We start from the raw sequence: 13,368 nt of genomic DNA on the forward strand, positions 1-13,368 counted from the left end.
CTCATCATGAATGTAAGTAAAATACATTTAGTTATAACTAGAGTTATGTTTTAAAATTCAATGTAAAATATTCAGCAAAAGACATGTATTTTCTTAATATTGTGGCTTTTTTTCCACTTTTAATGCCACAATTAATAAAAATAAACTTGAAGGTGTCTTTATCACTTTCTACCTTGTGCAGATGAGAAAATATTAAATGTGGAAAACTTGTCAAATATTTGAAAGACGGTCAGGAGCCTCATTCAGAAACTTTATTTCAGTGAAATACAAACCAACACTTTAAGATCCAATAATTTACCCTTCAGGAGTTTCAGCACATGTACACAAGCTTTGAAATGTCAGTTTCTTATAGTACAGAATATAGAGCGTTAGTTAAATATACATGGAGGCCGGGGGGCTGGCGGCGAGGAGCTACGCCGCAGCTTTCTGGCTGCGCTCGATGGCCATCTTCTCCAGCCGCTCCGTGTAGAAGCCGTTAAAGTCCAGCCTGAGGAGAGAGCAGCGGGTTTTCTGAGTCCGGACATCTGGAGGGACTGCTGGACGAAGCTCGGCGCGTGGTTCTGACCTGTAGATGATGCTGATCATGCTGTGCTCGCAGTCGTTGGTGCTGTAGATGCTCAGCTTGTCCAGCAGGTCCAGCAGCAGCGTGCTGAAGTTCCCGTCGAACTTACCGATGGTCACCTCCAGGCCGGCGTCGGACAGGACGGCGTCCGCCGGCTCCGGCAGGAACTGGAGCCGGAACGCAGAAGGACACGTTTAAAAAAAAAAGCTTCTTTACATCAGAGTGGAGACATTTCCTGGACCTTCGATGTGTTTAAACACGTCGTTTGAATTTTTAACAATGTAATCCACTTCCTGAAGAAACAAAGTGAATCTGTGAGAGGAAAGCAGACGACCGATCGTCTCGTCACCTTGGTCTGCCTCTTCTTCTCGGCCTCTTCGCTCGGGGCCGGCGGTCCGTCCAGCGCCTCCTGCTGGGAGAGTCGGTCCAGCCTCATGCTCTGTGTGAACCGCTGCGAGAGCAGAGAGGAGAGAAACAGCGCAGGATTCACCTCCCAGTGCCCCGTTTGGCCCGTTGTCAGGTTTCACCGTGCAGCATCGTGCAGAACTGACCTGCATGCAGTTGGTGAACATGACGCAGACGGACATGAGCTTGGAGAAGATGCGCAGCAGCTCCGGGTTGGTCAGCATGCAGTCCTTCAGGCAGTTGTCCAGGAAGCTGGTGTGGTGGCAGAGCACGTCGTCGATGTTGGACGCCTGGTGGGGCACAGCGCGTTCAGGGGAGTCGAGCCGAACGCGACGACATTTCGGCGGTCGTGTTTTTGCCCTCACCGTCTTCAGGTTGTTCTCCATCACGTGCCAGGTGGGCTCCATCACCTCGAACATCATGTAGTACTGGATGTTCTGCACGAAGTTCAGCATGCGCTGCCGGAGGGCGAACGCCGCGGAGAACCTGCAGACAGCGTTTCCAACAGAACGTGAGGACACTCCCCTTTGCGGCGGGCATCTGAGTGACACGGCGGCCGCTCACCACTTGGCGGAGTGCAGGGAGTACTCCTTGAAGTCTTTGTTGGTGATCCACACATTGCACAGCAGCCGCTCCACGTGTTTGCAGTAAAACATGTGTCTGAAGAGCATCTGGTACCTGGTCAGGGCTTTCCTGCGGAGCGCAGACAGGTCGGCGTTAGAACAGCATGGAGAACGCTCCGGGCGCCGACTCCACCCGCCCGCCGGGTCTCCACCTGTTGATGATGAGCGACAGCGGCCACTTGACGATGTAGTCGAAGGAGAAGGCCTCCAGGCCGCTGAGGGCCACGTCGGCCTGCTCCGCGTTGATGATGGCCTTCTCCTGCTTGGTCTCGATGGCGAGCACGCGCAGCAGCTGGGTGATCACGTCGTGAGGCATCAGGTCGATCTGCGGGGAGCAGAGAGACTCAGACGCCATGACAGGATCCTCAACGGCTGGGGCACTGGAGCCAGTTCTGTTCAGTTTCTCATGCTAAAAGTCACAGAAATCCTGCAAACTGCACAACAATTTCTAAGAAAAGTGGCTCCAAAGTATTAATTTGATCTTGAGGGGATCCAGACCTGAACAGGAAATAACCAAATATCCTTTTTCAGCTGGACAAGTCTAGGTTTCACATCACTGAATGACTTTCCCTTCAGTCAACTCCCATCGAGCTGCACCTCAGAGCTTTGATTGGCCTGTTTGGCTCTACTGCTGCTGCACCCGGGGTTCCTACCCACCTTCAGGTCGTCCTTGAAGGGGTCGGTGTTGGCCGTGCTCATCCTCAGAGCCAGCTCCAGGAGCGCCTCCAGCCTCGGGGGAACGATGTCGTCCACCGGCTTCTTCAGCTCCTCCTCCGTCAGGTCCATGAAGTGCACGAAGAAATCGCCTTTGTCCATCAGGAAGTAGTGCTTGATCGACCTGGAAACAGACACAGAAACACGTTTTCCAGCAAACCACCGAGCTGAGCTGAGCTGAGCCGGGGTCCGAGCGGAGCGCCGTTCTGACCGGAGACGCGACACCAGCTCCTTCTCCTCCATCAGGAAGTCCAGCAGGACCTTGCTGGCGTAGTTGTAGGCCTTCTCGATCTGCTCCACGTAGGCGCGCTCCTTCAGCGTGTACAGCACCTCCTTGGCGTCGGGGCACGTCACGTCGCGGCCGCACTCCCGCACCACGTTCAGGTACTTCCCAGTGCTTAATATTTTATCTGCCATCTTCTGCAGGAAGGAGGGGATGCGGTGCTGCACGATGGTGTATCTCTGATCCCAGTACTTGTCGTTGTAATCCTCCTGAATCTTCTCTTTCTGCAGCTCGTGCTCTTCCACCATGAACTCGCTGAGGAGAGAAAACGGGCGTGAACACGCAGCGAGGGGAGGAGGCATGAGTCTGGGCGGCCGCCGCACCTGTACGGATCCCTGATGATGCCTCTGTAGATCCACTTCTCCAGGATCTCGAAGTACGGCACGCTGGCGGCCTTGGTGAGGTAGAGGCACAGCTCCTGGGCCTGGCTGTCGCCCGTGTAGTTGAAGGTTCGGTCGTGGAGGAAGCTCAGCGTCGAGCCGCCCATACACTCGCCTTTGTCCACCGAGGAGGCTGCAAACACATCAGAGATGAAAATCACCATCTGAGGACAGAATCTGTTCTCTAAAGGTAACTCTTCCTCAAAATAAATCAGATCTGCAAAATTTAGATAAACATCTGTGAGATACAACTTCTGTCATTGAGTTCTTGCTCCAACATCGCCCTCTAGTGGGTAGAAGGAGGAACCGGTGACCAGGCTGTGACTTGTTTTACCAGTGATTTCTGCTTCTGCCCTGTCAGGATGACAGCTGGCTGAGGAAAACACACACACACACACACACACACACACTGAGACTCCCACCGATGGAGGCCAGTATCTCCATGGTCCTCATGGTGGGCTGGATGTAGAACCAGAGCTTCTGCAGCGTCAGCAGGCCCTGCCGCTGGAGGTGCTCCAGCTGGGTGACCAGGATCAGGTACTCCTTCATCAGGGTCCTCATGGCCGCCGTCAGGGCGTGGTTCACCTGGCCGTACTCGAAGGACGACTTCTCCTCGATGAACCTGGAGGATTCAAGCCAGTTCAAGCCTGTGACTCCTCTCAAGGTTTTTCACTTTCTGACACAAGCTGAAGGTGAACGAGCAGCAGAAAGTCCTCTGGTGTCTCTTGCAGGTTGCTTTGTGATTTCGACACCTGTGTCTCTCTTACCGTGTTATGGTGGAGTAATACGACGCCACCGGCAGGATTCTGTTCACCAGCTCTTTGATGGACATGTCCAGGGTGGCGTCCACGATGAAGGAGCGGTTCTGCCTCCCCAGCACCGGCTGGGCCGTGACGTCCCGTCCGTCGACTCCGATCAGGACGAAGAGCAGGTCCTCCACCAGAGCCTGTTCCTGGGAGGGCAGAGGCAGCGTGCCTGGAGACAGAAACCACCGAATGCAGTGAGCGGCTGGAGGTCATGACCCTCGGACCAGGAGGAGGGGTCCACGGTACCGATGGCCACGGCGGGATCTGCTGCCGGCGTGGGGCTGGTGATGAAGTCCCCGATGAGAGCTGGCCGGTCGTACACCCAGTTGGGGAAGACGGGGTTGGGCTGGGTGGGGTTCTTCTTGTTGTGTTTGTCCCTCAGCATCTTCCTCGTCACCTCAGCGGGCTGTGGGCAAAATCCCAGAGATACCAATGATCTCCAAGTAACATCGATCGACTCTGAAGCAAGTCAGCACAGTGGCGGAGAGGTTAGTACTCCGGTCTCAGTGCGAATGTCTCCAGTTCAAGTCTAGCCACTACTAAATTGCATGCATTGCTGATCCCTTTACATGAGTGTGAATGAGACTCTTTCTGTGGAGACTTGTCCAGGACAGATCCTGCCTTCGCCCAGTCAGCTGAGACATGCTTCAATTCTCAGCGATCTCAAACAGGACAAAGCTTTTTATGAAAACCACGGTGATGATTGTGGATGATTCCACCACAGCATGCAATCAGACTCCAGATCTGCCACGTTCTCTCACCAGAGGAGCGTTGGAGCTGGCCGTCACATTTCCCAGCTTCTTCCGCAGCTCGTCCAGCTCCTGCATGGACATTTTGGTGCTGGTCGGAGGCACGGAGTAGCTGGTGGTCGTGGTGGTGTTCGCTGACGACTCGGATCTGTCTTTGGCGTTCTGCTGGAGAAACTGGAGCGTCTGTGGAAAAACGGAACTTTAAGCTTCTGCAGTGTGAAATCAGTTCATTGATTTCCAAAACCAGAAGAAAAGCCATGACACAAGTGGTGCCTTACCTCTTTGTCCTCGCACAGTTTAGACAGCAGGTACACCAAAGGGTCCAGGTTGCGAACATTTTTGGATTTCAACTCTTCGTACTTCCTCAAGAAGTCCTCGGGGGTTTTAGAAAACTCTGCTAGTTTGACCTGAGGATGACCAGAGAGCAGCACGTAAGACGGCAGACACGTTTTGGGCACTGTGGTCCTTCTGCTCCGTTATTGGCACCTCTTATCACTGTCAGTTCATTTAGCAGGTATTTGGATGTTTCTGTGGAATACTTGCTATTTGCTTATCTCTCTTTGAGGGAACTACAAATTATACTTTGCAACACTTCCTTTATCCCACAGATGTCGGCTCATTACGAAAACATTTTGCTGCCTTTTTAGTGACTTTTCTTTAATTGTTTTGTTTATTGAGTCTTTTGAGGTCTGAGTATGAGTGTGGTTGTCTGACTCTCTGTGATTGTATTGTGATTGTAATCTTTGCACTAATAAGGGGTCCATTAATTCCATGGCAAATGCAAAAGCGCTTTGCATCATCATCATCATCATCGTCGTAGGAGGAGGATGTGTCTCCAGCCGAGTGGATGGAGCTACCTGCCTCCACCTGACCAGGTACCACGCACCCACCTTGGCGCTGTGGGCCGACACGGTGGTCGTCACGTAGGGGGTCCGGTGCTTCTGCAGCAGGTCGATGTAGCCCTCCGCCCCGTCCCCTCCTCTCACGTGCAGCAGGCTGAGCAGCTCGTTCACGTCGTGGTGGATCCTGAACTCGCTCATGGCTTCTGAAAGGAGGCGTTTTTTGGCCCCGTCCGACACCTGAATCCAACACTGCAGCTTTCAGTTCACACCCGGTACAGTCAGCGGTCGATTTTAACCCAGTTACATCCTCTAGAATGAGAGCAAACACAGGTTTGTTCATCATCGCTGCAAAAACGATGAAATAATGACTGCTACTCAGTGCTAACTGGCTAACTAGCCTGTAGTGTAGGATGCTAACAGCAGCTACCCGTCCCAAACTTAATATAGACTAATTATACATGTATAACGGCGTGGCTCACGGCTGTCAGACGTTACTACGGGTGTAGTAAGAGTCTAGATCGGTGTTTTTACCTGTCGCTGTGGTTGACAGAGTTGAAGAGCTGCAGCAAAACAACGCGCCCACCACCAGTCAAATTCTTCTACAGCTGTCCCCAAAGAGCAGCGACGGCCACTCAGCATCGCACAGCGCCCCCACAGGTCAGAGTCGGTACTGCAGGCTGCACAAGCTCAATGGATTGTATCTACTGCAGGCCGTTGGATTAATAATCATGCTCAGTGCGATCGAAGGATCTTTTCTGCGCAAATACCGAATCAGTTTTTTGTTCAACAGATCTTGCTAATGTGCATTTTCACCAAGGTCTGTTATTCTGCTGCATTGTGTATCTACGTGTGCTCCACGCAATGTGCTGCTGCATGCCTGAATTTCCCCCGTGGATATTAATAAAATACTTTTAATTTGACTTTTATAACAACGCAGGCTGGTTAAATGCAATCACATCAAACTCAGATTCCACCAAGTAATTAGTTTTATTCACATAAAACAAATGAATCATTTCGAAAGTAATAAATACAAAAATCATACATGTGATTTCAGGAAGAAAGTGATGCTTGTTAACTTTTTTCTTTTACATCATGTGAACATTTGAATATCCTTAACCTACACTATGGGTTGTGGTATTTTAATGAATAGTTCATAAAAGTTAAGAATGCAAAATTCATGAAAGAAATGAGAAATTGATGTAAAGAAAAACAATAACAACAACAAAACATTTAGTGCACACGTACTGTAATAAATGAATACATCAATAATTGGGAAATAAAACACGTAATGGACGAAGTTGTAATAATTGAACTTTTTTGTCATATTTTATCACATTTTTGGCAATTAATTGTCTTTATAACATTTAAGCTGGACAAAATTGTTATGTCATTGATAAGTCTTATAATATAAGTTACTGTTACATTATTGGGTATTAGAAAGGGAATTTTATTAACTCTCATTCATTTCATTTCATTTCATTTCATTTATTCTTTTCAAAATCTTTTGTTGTTTTTTTTTTTTTTTTGTATTTAGGTTCCCATCCCAACATTTTTCTTTAATCACCTTGCTTGTTAGGAATCAGATTAATTCTGAGTGTCTGTTTAATCCTGGCCCATATTAAATGGTAACTGGAAATTTCTCTGTGGCGTGCCAGTGCTGGTCCGCGGGCCGCAGGTTGGAAACCGCAGCCCTCAGCGCTCCTGACACGGCGGAAGTAAACAGTAATCACGTTACAACCCGGAAGGTTTGCGCTCCGCTCATTTTCTGATCGAAGAATGAACAAATTAACCGAGAAGCGATTAACCGCGACGCGGCCGTCGGTGGTTTCATCCGGCCGCTAGTCGAGGTCGAGTCCCCGGCCAGCACCGACGCGTCGGCCCCGAGGAGCGCCCGTCCCCGCAGTGAGCCGTGAGCCGCGGCCCGGAGCCCAGCGCCTCTCCCCGGTGAGGCTGTTCACAGGCCGGCCGGAGCGCAGCGCCTGTCCCCCGCAGAGGCAGCCGCGGCCGCCCGGTTCCGCACACCGACAGGCGGGAACATGGCCGAGCTGCACGCCGTGGAGCCCAGCGGCGCCGCCACCGTGGAGCAGCCGGCCGAGCACCGCGAGGTCCGCGGCCCGGTGCGCCTGGCGTCGCCCACCCTGCTGGTCCCTCCGCGGAGCGGCCAGCTCAGCCCCGCCGGCGGAGGAGGCGGCGGAGGCGGCTGCAGCGGCGGAGGCAGGTCGGTGTTCGGCTTCCCGGTGAAGAGCAGCCCCAGCTCCCCGTCCGAACCGGGGGACAAGCCGGGCCCCCGCTGGGTCCGGCTCAACGTCGGAGGGACCTACTTCATCACCACCAAGCAGACGCTCTGCCGGGACCCCAAGTCGTTCCTGTTCCGGCTGTGCCAGGAAGACCCGGACCTGGACTCCGACAAGGTGGGCCTCGATACGGCTCCTGCACCACGGTCACCGGGAGACGATCCAGATGTAGGAAGGAACATAAACTCATCTGGCTCTTTGTGAATCTGATGGCTGCAGCACATCTGGAATCAGTAACATGTGGGTCAGGGTCAGGGTCAGGGAGAATGTCTGTTTCGGTTTCCTTCTTTTTAAATGTTTCACTTAATGAGAGCTCTGTCTGTGGTTGTGATGGATAAAATGAATATTTGGGTTGATATCACTGGGATCTGAAGTTTGCTGCTAAACATAAGGCCCATGGGCCAAAACCGGCCCTCAAGAGGCCCCATTCCGGCCCTCCCAGCCTCAGAGCGAATGGTGAACTTTCCAAAGGAAATATTATCAGGGTGAGTTTGTTAAAACACGCAGCAGCGAGAAGAGAAGCTTCGGGGATGTTTCATTGTATTTTACACCAGAAGTTCTTCTTTAAAATTGTCTCTATGTTGAGACTGGAGTCACTTCCTGGAGTCATTTCACGGTTTTGTGAAATGCAGATATTTCCGTCACGTACATTCTGCAAAAAAGAGGAAAAGTTTGAATTTAATGGTTATTATGGCTGTATTCCACCGGTCCGGCCCACTCACTCAGTGTCAGAAATATAATGCAGTATGAATTATTTTTCTTTGTCTTCTCTTTTTAATGAAATAATTTTTTGGCGAATTCAAGTGAAACTTTTATATATATATATATATATAAATACAGTCGTACTCAAATGAGGAGAAATATGGTTTCAGTGTTGTTTTACTGTGATAAAATCAAATGTGCCTTTTGTTTGTTGACTGGATGGTTGAAGTGGTCCTTCAGTGAAATGAGTCTCCAGCAGGGAGTCTCAGACGGTGACTTCTGCTGCCCAGCGACTTTCAACCAGGCAGATCAGAGCAGTAACACCCCCGTCAGGCGTCACCCCGCCTGTCACACTGCTGACAGCTGAACGGGAACCGTTTCTGTGTCTCGACAGGACGAGACGGGGGCCTACCTGATCGACAGGGACCCCACGTACTTCGGCCCCATCCTGAACTACCTTCGACACGGAAAACTGATCATGGACAAGAATCTGGCTGAAGAAGGTAAAACCAGGTCCAGATCCTTCTGTAGTCCAAACCTCCATCCGTCCATCTTCTGCACCCGCTAAGCACCAACTGGATCAACCACAGGAACTGCCAGCCAATCACAGAGCAGGAAGTTGATTCTTTAACCTTTAAAACATCTGATTGCACATAAAAAAGGAGTTATAAATCAAAAGGCTTTGTAATTCTCTTGATTTCCTGCACAGACAGCAGATTTATGTTGAACTCAGATACAGCAGTGAGACGTGAAGTTGAAGGACTTGTTCATTTCAGGCGTTCTGGAGGAAGCCGAGTTTTACAACATCGCCTCGCTGGTGCGGCTGGTGAAGGAGAGGATACGGGACAACGAGAACCGAACATCTCAGGTGCAGCGCCGAAACAAATCAGACCGGAGGATCAAAAATCTGCATGAGAGCAAACATGAGAGAAAGAGCTGTGTGTTGGTTTAGACAGTGTGTGTGTTGTTTTAGTGACGCGCTGTGTGTTCTGCTGCTCCCCCCAGGGCCCGGTGAAGCATGTGTATCGAGTACTACAGTGCCAGGAGGAGGAACTCACACAGATGGTCTCCACCATGTCGGACGGCTGGAAGTTTGAGCAGGTGCAGAAAATTCAGACGGTTTTTTCATATTTTGATTTCTGTTTGTTTCTCCATTTCAAAGATTTAAAAGCTTCGGTGTGAAGAAGCGCAGGCAATGGATGAAAAGCAGAAAGACTCCAAAACTGTGTTCAGATGTTAGAGGAGGAAGATGCTCTGTAAGAGTTGAAAAAAAATCCTCAATGAAACGGTTTCCATTTGGATTGCTTCTTGCTTGACCGTCATGAGTTTGCAGTAGTGCCTCATTAACTCCTTGTCATTTGACACCTGCCTCTGTGTGGTTTGGACCTGAGGTGTGAATTAAGGAAGTATTCACAGCAACGTGAACCCGGTGTTGAAACTAAATCGGAAACATGCAGTCAGGCTCAGTCGTTGGCATTTTGGACCCTTTTAATGAGAACTTACATTCACGGTTCCAGTTCACTCTCATGTATGACCTTCACAGCTGTTTAAACCTCATTTAAAAACCCTGAACTGTTGTTTAAATTATTCGACATTCGACAATATTCCCATTCGACAACTTTTGGCACATGGGAGAACTGTTCTGCAGCTCCTTCATGTTCTAGAACACTCATACTGACCCGACATAGAAGCCTTAAACATCCTCAAACTCCTCATAGGAGCTTATCGGACTTGAAAGTCGTCTCATTCTAGTTTTTTTCTCGGGGCCTTCAGCTCATCAGCATCGGCTCGTCTTATAACTACGGCAACGAGGACCAGGCGGAGTTTCTGTGCGTCGTTTCCCGGGAGCTCAACAACTCCACCAACGGCATCGTCATCGAGCCCACCGAGAAGGCCAAGGTGAGCGGCGGCTTCGGTACTGTGGTGGGAAAACTGGAGGAGGGGATTTTCCTTCAGAAAATCAGATTTTGTTGTAAACTGTTGGCCTCTCAGAACACTGTAATTTAACACCAGCTTCACCACCTCGCTGGACGAGCCCGGTGTCAGTCAGTTCTCCTTTCTGCCCTCACAGATCCTTCAGGAGCGAGGCTCTCGGATGTGAGGAGACCAGAATCTGAGCTCAAACTACTTCATCGACAACATCAACAGCAACCACGTGGACTTTCGCTCCAGTTTCTATCAATATGGTCATTATCAGCATCCTCCTCCTCCTCCACCTCCCCGGCCGGCTCCCCTCCTCTCAGTGGGCAGGGGAGGACGGGAGGATGCCCCCCCCCCCCCCCCCCCCCCCCCCCCCTCTAACTCGTCTCCTACTTCCTCCTGCCGGTTAGAAAAAGGCGACACGTGAGTGTTTTCTGTCTGGACTGCAGCTTTTCGATGGTCAGTATCACAGCAGCGCCGGCGGCAGTGATGGATGGAAACATCTTCCTCTTCATCGTCATCATTTCCATTTTGATCTCTGTCGCTCTTATGAGACGGGATCTTCTCTCGGTTATACACACACACACACACACACACACACACACACACACACACACACACACACACACACGTTTGGCTCTGATGATTCAGCAGAGATCTCCTCAGGACTCAAATAAGGACAAAAAGGAAAGAAAATGAGCCTTTCTCCTCTTCCTACCTGGATCTGGTGGTCCCGCCCCCGCGCCCCCCCACCCCAGAGGAGAAGGAACATCAATGGAGGACCGACCGATTGATCGATCTGAGCCGGCTGGGTACAGCCCGTCTTTCCAAACCACCCGATCTGAGGAAACACGTGACTCACAAAGAGACTCAGCTCCACTCGTGTTCGACTCGTCAAGGCATGTGAGGAATCGATATGAATCTATTTAGGCTACATGATGAAATTATCTGAAAAATTGAATGCAAATGGTGTAATTCTTGATTTGTGTATCATAGTTGTCACATATTTCCATATTGTGGTGGGTGTTGGAGGATATCGGCCGCCGCCCGTCGGCCCGGGGAGAGTTTCCTGTGACGCAGTGCCTCTCTGCTTTCTGTCCACCACTCTCTCATCATCACTTCTTCAGCTGCACGTTTTCTGTGGTGTTTCTCAAAGAAAAAGAAAAAAAAAAGTTAAAAATATCCTTCTTTGAGCTGTTGCATATCTTAAAATTGTAATCCTTGATAAAGGAAGGCCGTCATTGCCGTGTGGACGGCGCGGTGAGGGTCGGACCAGCTGCCTCAAAAACCCCATTCGACCCGTCGTTTCGCTGTTTAGCCCGCTTGGCTCCTTGCCAATCCCCGTCGAAGGTCCTGTGTTCTGCAGCACTTGTAGCATCCGCGGCAGGAGCGGAAATATTACCGCTGGCACTCTGCGCCCACTGGGACACCAGAATCTGTTATCGGTAGACTCAGAGCGACGCGTCCGTTATCTGACGGGACGTTTTGTTTCTATCCCTCTTCTCACCTGCTCAAGTCCACCTGCCTTCGCTTTGGCAATATCGAGAGCAAAGAAACCCCAATGTGCAACTTCCCAGACCGGCCAGGAGCTAGAACACCTCCGCCGGGAGGTGGTACCCCTCAACCGGGGGCTAGAATCCCTCCACCAGGACTGAGACTCCCTCTGCTGGGACGAGAACCCCTCCACTGGGTCCGGGGTCCTCCGTACTCTTCTCACGTGAACGACCAGCAGCTTCGGTACCAAACTCATTTCACCTGCTTGTATTGCATAGTTCTCGATTCCCTCCGAGCGGACGGCCACATGTGGTGCGTTCATGCACCTGGAATCTGGGAAAGTCCGGAATCGTTCTGGTCCGGTTTTCGAGTTCGACTGAAACCTGATTACTGATGAGGCGGTTTTCTTTTTCTTTCCCAGCTTGATGATGCACCAGGAAACTGTTTTTCATGTGTGGTTTTGCACTGCAAGCAGGTAAAATGTCTGAACCTGGTCCATCACACGAGCCACTTGCCCCGTTTTCAAAGAGAGGGGGCTTCACACTGTGACGGCTCCGTCGGTCCCCGGCCCCGCCCTTTGTACAGAGCAGTTAGTACAAGCATGAACAAAAAAAGAAAAAAAAAAAAGATGACCCCCGGCCTCCAGGCTTCGCTGTGACTCCGTTTGGTTTCCTCTGTGTGGTTCCGTTCTTCGCCCCGGAGCGTCTCGGTGAGGTGGGCTCCTCTCTGCCCTCGTCGTCGTCTTGCAGAAGCGCCGTGGGTGTCGTTTCCTTTCGTCTGTGTCCAGTGTTGTGCCTTTGACCTGTGTTGTGCACAGTTGTTTCCCACCTTCTTATATCATGCCTGAAAAAAAAAAACCGAGGTCCACCTTTGCACCTCCTGGCCAAACTGAATTGACCTTGAGACTTATTTTTTTTTCTTTTACATTTACAGACTGAAAACGACTAACAGCTGCTTTTTTTGTGCCATCATTTCCGGGATTCGCACTCGTCCTCATCCAGAGGCCTCCCTCCCCCCTCTGCTTGTATCTTAGTAAAAACTCCAGCAGTGCTGTTCGTATTGAAAACCACCCCCACTTCACACCCGCTGCTCTTTTTCTTCAGCTGCATGCTAAAGCCACATGTATTAATCATCCCAATGGTTTTTTTCATGTTTTTAATCAGCATTTCAGGCCTGTTACCTTTGTGACCCCGGGTCCGTCGTTGACCGGTTCTCAGCATAGCTGTGAGCTGAGTTCTCCTCATATCTCTGATTAATTAATGGCCACATGTTGTTCCCAGCAGTGACCTGTACTTGTCACAGTATCTTGGGAAATCTTCGTTATCATTTATGGTTTTGATATTCAGCGTTTGATTGGACGCTCATGGATATAAGATCAGAACTGAAGTTGGGAAGCTCTGAAAAAGCTGAACTGAATGTAACTATCTCAACATTTGACTAGAACCCACATTTCTTGAAAATATCTATTTCACATTTTAGTTCCTACATTTCCCTGCACTAGCTAGTCCAATACCAATAATGTGCAATTTTAACAAAAACTGCAAAAATATATACATATATCTATATCTGTTGTTTGGGCACGTGAAAATACGAG

The 13,368-nt window shown here is 50.2% G+C and overlaps 2 protein-coding genes across 3 annotated transcripts; one reads left to right on the forward strand and one right to left on the reverse strand.

Annotated features, from left to right (window-relative positions):
- Positions 1-236: 236 nt before the first annotated feature.
- Positions 237-5,972, reverse strand: tubgcp2 (tubulin gamma complex component 2). 2 transcript variants are annotated; one of them, XM_030098530.1, is made up of 17 exons: positions 5,896-5,972; positions 5,413-5,673; positions 4,801-4,929; positions 4,535-4,705; positions 4,020-4,179; positions 3,735-3,942; positions 3,390-3,589; positions 2,911-3,100; positions 2,516-2,842; positions 2,248-2,428; positions 1,743-1,915; positions 1,532-1,660; positions 1,333-1,453; positions 1,114-1,257; positions 912-1,013; positions 566-729; positions 237-487 (listed from the first exon to the last, which is right to left on the reverse strand). In XM_030098530.1, exons 2-17 carry the CDS (start codon positions 5,560-5,562, stop codon positions 412-414), a joined length of 2,625 nt encoding a protein of 874 aa, XP_029954390.1. In that variant the 5' UTR covers positions 5,563-5,673; positions 5,896-5,972; the 3' UTR covers positions 237-411. The 2 variants fall into 2 exon arrangements, with proteins under 2 accessions (XP_029954390.1, XP_029954391.1); XM_030098531.1 differs by having other exon boundaries at positions 5,413-5,601; positions 5,896-5,964.
- Positions 5,973-7,085: 1,113 nt separating this feature from the next.
- On the forward strand, positions 7,086-12,401 carry kctd2 (potassium channel tetramerization domain containing 2). Its single transcript, XM_030098539.1, has 6 exons — positions 7,086-7,775; positions 8,755-8,863; positions 9,137-9,228; positions 9,366-9,461; positions 10,134-10,259; positions 10,432-12,401. The coding sequence occupies exons 1-6, from the start codon at positions 7,401-7,403 to the stop codon at positions 10,459-10,461; spliced, it is 828 nt and encodes a 275-aa protein (XP_029954399.1). The 5' UTR covers positions 7,086-7,400; the 3' UTR covers positions 10,462-12,401.
- The last annotated feature ends 967 nt before the right edge of the window (positions 12,402-13,368 follow it).

Source organism: Salarias fasciatus, chromosome 8 (assembly GCF_902148845.1).
Source record: "Salarias fasciatus chromosome 8, fSalaFa1.1, whole genome shotgun sequence".
Lineage (NCBI taxonomy): Eukaryota > Metazoa > Chordata > Actinopteri > Blenniiformes > Blenniidae > Salarias > Salarias fasciatus.

Excerpts from the sequence above, each read along its gene's own strand:
- tubgcp2 (XM_030098530.1), bottom strand. The coding sequence starts at position 5,562 with ATGAGCGAGTTCAGGATCCACCACGACGTGAACGAGCTGCTCAGCCTG. Across the intron at positions 4,180-4,534 it reads CCAGCTCCAACGCTCCTCTG|CCCGCTGAGGTGACGAGGAA; the intron begins GTGAGAGAACGT and ends TTTTGCCCACAG. Across the intron at positions 3,101-3,389 it reads GGAGATACTGGCCTCCATCG|CCTCCTCGGTGGACAAAGGC; the intron begins GTGGGAGTCTCA and ends ATGTGTTTGCAG.
- kctd2 (XM_030098539.1), top strand. The coding sequence starts at position 7,401 with ATGGCCGAGCTGCACGCCGTGGAGCCCAGCGGCGCCGCCACCGTGGAG. Across the intron at positions 7,776-8,754 it reads CGGACCTGGACTCCGACAAG|GACGAGACGGGGGCCTACCT; the intron begins GTGGGCCTCGAT and ends GTGTCTCGACAG. Across the intron at positions 8,864-9,136 it reads CAAGAATCTGGCTGAAGAAG|GCGTTCTGGAGGAAGCCGAG; the intron begins GTAAAACCAGGT and ends TGTTCATTTCAG.